At 31.4% G+C, this 6000-nt stretch overlaps 1 protein-coding gene across 2 annotated transcripts; it reads left to right on the forward strand.

Moving 5' to 3' along the window:
* The first annotated feature begins 1337 nt into the window (after nucleotides 1–1337).
* On the forward strand, nucleotides 1338–5389 carry LOC110820598 (cellulose synthase-like protein E6). 2 transcript variants are annotated; one of them, XM_022050108.2, is made up of 8 exons: nucleotides 1338–1914; nucleotides 2226–2550; nucleotides 2633–2773; nucleotides 2877–3008; nucleotides 3170–3382; nucleotides 3505–3732; nucleotides 3811–4158; nucleotides 4911–5389. In XM_022050108.2, exons 1-8 carry the CDS (start codon nucleotides 1574–1576, stop codon nucleotides 5334–5336), a joined length of 2154 nt encoding a protein of 717 aa, XP_021905800.1. In that variant the 5' UTR covers nucleotides 1338–1573; the 3' UTR covers nucleotides 5337–5389. The 2 variants fall into 2 exon arrangements, with proteins under 2 accessions (XP_021905800.1, XP_021905799.1); XM_022050107.2 differs by having other exon boundaries at nucleotides 1349–1914; nucleotides 4797–5389.
* The last annotated feature ends 611 nt before the right edge of the window (nucleotides 5390–6000 follow it).

The following is a 6000-nucleotide window of genomic DNA, read 5'->3' on the forward strand; positions in this document are numbered from 1 at the left end:
TAAAAAAATCATACTTGAAATTATTATCTTCACTCTCACAAGTATTATTATTACACTAGCACTATTAATATTGTTTTTCATCTCCAATAAAATCGTTGTTACTACTGACGTCACAATCATCATTATTATTTTCATCTCTAATAAAATTGTTGTTACTACTGATGTTGTGACGATTATCGTTGTTATTGACACTAATGTTATTATCACTAATATTCTATATATATTTGATGCGTCAAATACCACTGTGATTGCCACCATCAATTATTATTATCACTTCTATCATTACTCTCTATTGCTACTACTACCATCATTTTTATCATTACTCTATATTGTTGCTACTATCATTATTATTATTTATATCCTGACTATTATTAACAAAAAAATCATTACTGTTATACATATTATTACTATTACTATTGTCGTTGTCGATGTCGTCAATGTTATTTTTTAATTCACTAGTGTTACTTTTATTGACATTACAATTATACTCATTTGGTCCTTAATGAGAAATATTTATGTTGATATAATTCTCTATGAGCTTTACAAATGAAAGGGTTATTAGTTCCCTTCATATAACTTATAAAACTAATTATAAGTTGTCAGAATAACCTATACAAATCGTAAAATATTTATTGTTATAAGTATTAACCTATACTAACAATTTTTCTATATGTATGAGTTGATTCTGTATCAAAATCGAAATCACTAAATAAATATTTTATAAAAAAGATTTCGGTGAAACTAAATATTTTTAGACTCAAATTTATTATAAGATTTAATTAAATCAATTCAGTTGAGTTTCATATTACCTAAAATATATCAAGTTATAATTTCATGAAAATATAAATATGTAAACTCTTAGTTTAAAAAAAGAAAATTTTTACCTTAATGAAATTACCATACTGGTAATTATATATGATCCAAGTGGTTTAGCCGTATGAGAATACATTTCTTGGTATTTACAATCATTTTTAGTTGAAATAATCGACGTACACCGCTTGCCTATATGTAATGATGTCACTAAACGGCACCGTTTTGGCTTCGCACGTGTCCAAATCGTTTACAACTCTAACAAGTACTTACTATTTCAAGCTAAAAATTAAATTGAAATGAATTAAATATTAATTTGAGTAAATTCCAAATAATATTAGCGTTTGGTGCCAAAAATTAATTCTTCTAGAACCAGTTCAAGCCTAATATCATTTAAAATGAATAAATATAATTTGGCTTTGGATCTGCTTACCTATGTATAGAATCACGAGTAGTCAGTACACATTTAATAAAGCTAGTTTGGGAAAGAGGCTATATGATATACACATACATACATATATGTATAGACGCATACCCTTTTGTTTTTTTGTGGAACATATACATGCATTATGGCCTTTAATTTGTTTTGTTATCCTTTCTGAATAGTTCATCTATTTTGTGGATAAGTATTTTTAAAAATTTGGGAAATCAACGGACTGTTAATGATATATATCCCTGTGTTTGACTTATGTATATGTTATAATTGGGAGATATATGCATATCTATGCACGTCTCGTGGTGAGTGAATCTACAGAGACAACAAATGGAGAGTGGAGAAGCTGGAAGATCAGGAGCTGGAGGTGTTAGCCTTTTCGAGACAAGAAAGGCGAGAAGTAATGGAGTGAGTTATAAAGTATTTGCCGCGACTATAGGTGTTGGGATACTGCTGATATGGGTGTACAGATTGGTTGAGTTGCCGGCTTCATCAGGTGGAGTTGATGGTGGAGATGGAGATGGAGATGGAGGAGGAGGAAGAAGAAGAAGACTGGCTTGGATTGGTATGTTCTTGGCTGAATTATGCTTCGGGATCTACTGGAGTTTCACTCAGGCCGTTCGTTGGAATGTTGTTTATCGTTATCCTTTCAAGGACAGGCTTCTTCAAAGGTTCTCCGATCTTTTTTTCCTTAAATAATATTTATTTATTTTCTTTTTCGGTATTTCAATGTGCGTACATATATACAAGTGTATATATACGTATGTACTTGGATGTTGTTGGCCCAGAGATGTTGGGATAGAAACCGTGATTGGGTATTTACGATGTTGAATTTTGTGAATATTTAAATTGAGATTTATAATTATAACATGTCGGGGATATAATTATTTAAATTGTGATGTATGATTATAGTTGTATCTATTTAAATATGTATTAAACAAAATGAAACTCGAATTTATTGAGATGTTTTTGTATGAGACAGGTACGAGAACAAGTTACCAGGAGTCGACATTTTTGTCTGCACTGCAGACCCGAAAGCAGAGCCACCATTGTTGGCAATTAACACTATCTTATCGGCAATGGCCTACAACTATCCAACTACGAAGTTGAGTGTCTACCTCTCCGACGATGGTGGCTCCGAATTCACATTCTATGCAGTCTTAGAGGCTTCACATTTCTCAAGATCTTGGATACCCTTCTGCAAGAAATTCAATGTTGAGCCTAGGTGCCCTGAAGCTTACTTTTCCCGACAGTTCAAATCGCCAGCAATGGAGGAACATGATGATCAAGAATGGCTAGCAATGAAGGTAAGTTCAATTGAAAATACTGATTATTCAATAACGTTGCTTTGTATGGCAAATTGATTTGCTTTTCTTTTTTGTTTTGAAGAAACAATATGAAGATATGAAGAACAGAATCGAGTCAGCGATTGTTAATGGTAGTATTTCAAAAGAAATAAGGAATCAACATAACGGATTCTTAGAATGGAACGATAAAATAACAAAACATGATCATCAGCCAATAGTGCAGGTATATATAATAAATGATTGATAAATTCAAAAAATAATTTATAAGCTCAAATAATATTGACCATATTTGGTGATTTTCACTATTGCCAAGCTTATGTTTTCAGATTATCATTGATGGGAGAAAAACAGATGCTGTAGATAATGATGGTTGCCGCCTACCTACTTTAGTATACATGGCAAGAGAAAAAAGACCCTCAGTTCCTCATAACTTCAAAGCAGGAGCAATGAATGCGTTGGTAAATTCATGTTTTTGTGTTTGTATAGTAGCTTAAAGAAGATAATTATATGACAAAAATTAAAAAGAAAAATAATGATTCATCATAAAAAACCACGAACCTCGAATTACAACGGAACTAAACTAGTTTTTTCTTTGTATGACATGGTTTTAATTGCGTAGATAAGAGTATCATCAGAAATAAGCAATGGAGCTGTCATCCTTAATCTGGACTGTGACATGCATGCGAATAATCCCGACACAATCCAAGAAACACTTTGTTTCTTCATGGATGAAGAGACTGGACATGAGATTGCCTATGTGCAGTATCCTCAGTGCTTTAGTAATATCACTAAGAATGATTTTTATGCCAATTCTGCTACAGTTATTCAACAGGTACGTATGACAAACGATAAATAGATCAAAATCTCATATTTATAGACTACTGATTGGATGTTAAAATCTTATACATAATTTCTTAGGGTCTGATTTCTTTTAATCTATGATTGTTTATGTAGATTGAACTTGCTGGCATGGATGGATATGATGCAGCCATCTACATTGGCACCGGTTGTTTTCATCGAAGGGAGAGTTTATGTGGAAGGAAATTCTCTGAGGATTTAAAAGGAGAGTATTTATGGGAGACAAACAAAAAGAATGTTGAGAAAACGGTTGAGGAAATGGAAGAAGAATCAAAAGTTCTTGCTGGTTGTAGCTTTGAAAAGGGCACTCCCTGGGGCAAGGAGGTATGTTCCTTTATATATATATATATATATATATATTTCCATCATTATGGATCAAACTTCTCTTTTTCTTTTTTGCAGATGGGATTGGTGTATGGTTGTCTAGTTGAGGACATGATTACTGGCTTATCGATCCAGTGCAGAGGCTGGAAATCATATTACTATCTCCCAGACAAAGCTGCCTTTTTAGGGCTTGCTCCAAACACCTTAGACCTTAGTCTTATACAACACAAGAGATGGTGTCAAGGGATGTTTCAGATATTTATCTCAAAGTTTTGCCCTTTCATATTTGGACATGGCAAGATCAAACTTGGTGCTCAAATGGGATATTGTGTTTATCTCTCTTGGGCTCTTCTTTCTTTACCTACATTCTACTATGTCATGGTTCCTCCTCTTTGCTTGCTTAAGGGCATTCCCTTGTTTCCAAAGGTAATCACTTTTTTTTTTTTTTTTCATAACCTTTTTCTCCATTTAATTTTTTATTGATCTTAAAATATATAATCTTCAACAACTAATGGACCAATTATTATTACTATTATGATAATATATTTACAAGTTGGCAATGTTCAAAAGTTGGAAGTCGTCCATTTGTATTATTATTACTATTATTACCTATTAATTCTTTGGTTTATTGTTGGGTTCATTGATTACAAAAATTTCTGCCACTCGAATTCTCGTAGGTTTTTGAACCTCTCTTGAAATTGACATCACGTTTAAAGTTTAAAAATTATTTTATGTCTAAGAAGTCGTAATAAAAATTATATAAAATAATAAATTCGATCAGTTTTAACATCATTTGAATTATGTATATTAATCTTCTTTTTCTTTATATATAGATTTACACAATCTTTACATCCAAACATGTTAGATTATAGTGTCAATTAAACAATAGTCCACTGTATCTTATGATTAAATGGGATGGAAGTAATAGTTAAGATTCAAACATTTGACACCTAATTCTAATACTATCATAAATGGCAAAGCAAAATATTTTTTTTTTTTATATAATTTGATAAAAAAGTATAATCTATTATTGTTATATATTGACAGTTTCTTAATTGTCTCAGGTGTCAAGTTTATGGTTCATACCTTTTGCATATGTTTTTATCACCAAGAATGCTTATAGTTTATTGGAGGCCATGAGTTGTAAGCTTACCCTAAAAGGTTGGTGGAATTTACAGAGGATTTTGGTGATTCGAAGGACTACTGCATATATTTTCTCTTTCATTGAAACAATTATCAAACAATTCGGACTATCAGAAACAATATTTGATCTCACACCTAAAGCAGTTTCTCAGGATGTGTTGAAAAGGTATGAGAAAGAGGTCATGGAGTTCGAGAGCTCATCGTCGATGTTCATTATTATAGCAACATTAGCAATGGTTAACCTTTTTAGTTTTCTCAAATCTTTCAAGATCATCATTTTTAGGCCACAATTTGATAATCTAGAGAAGTTAGCCTCTCAATTTGTTTTATGTGGGCTAATGGTTATGGTTAACATGCCGGTGTATGAAGCATTATTTGTAAGAAAAGATAACGGTAGGTTTCCTTTCTCAGTTATGTTCAAAGCCTCTGTGTTGGCTTCATTTGCATGTCTTTGCTTGTAAGTTAGACTCAATTCCATGTGCTAGAGTTTCTATAAATTTAAGATTCTATTGAATGTGGATTTACAAAGAGTACATACATATATATATATATATATATAATTGTTTTTTCTTTATTTTATTTGCCAAATTGCATATAAGTCAATTAAATTATTGATACTATCAAAATCATTTAAAGTTACAATAAAATTGTGTTAGAAAAGGGAGGGGATGGGGGCGAGAGGGGGATGGAGAAAGGGAATGGATGCCTTTAAGGAGGAGATTTGGACTTTGTAATCATAGATGATGACTAGGGGAGAGGTTGAGGAATTAGATATCAAGCATTTTTTTTTTATTTTTTTTTTTACTTTTAATTTTTTAATTAATAAATAATAAAAATTAAATTAATTTTTATGCATAAAATGTTTTATGATATTTAATAAAAAAAAATATCTAATCAAATGTTGTCATGTATCAAGTTTAGTAACATAATATTTACAAATCTATAATTAACTACATATATCATCTATTCAAATCATAGTCTGAAATTAAACATGTACTAAATAATAGATATGGGGATTTGGGTTTAAAATCATTCTTACCCCCGGGATCTCAAACGGTGCTGGTATGTCTCCATAGCGACGTTAAAACTCTTCCACAAAGCCTACACACTCACAACCTATGCACA

Source organism: Carica papaya, chromosome 4, assembly GCF_054855325.1.
Source record: "Carica papaya isolate Zhongbai chromosome 4, ASM5485532v1, whole genome shotgun sequence".
NCBI lineage: Eukaryota > Viridiplantae > Streptophyta > Magnoliopsida > Brassicales > Caricaceae > Carica > Carica papaya.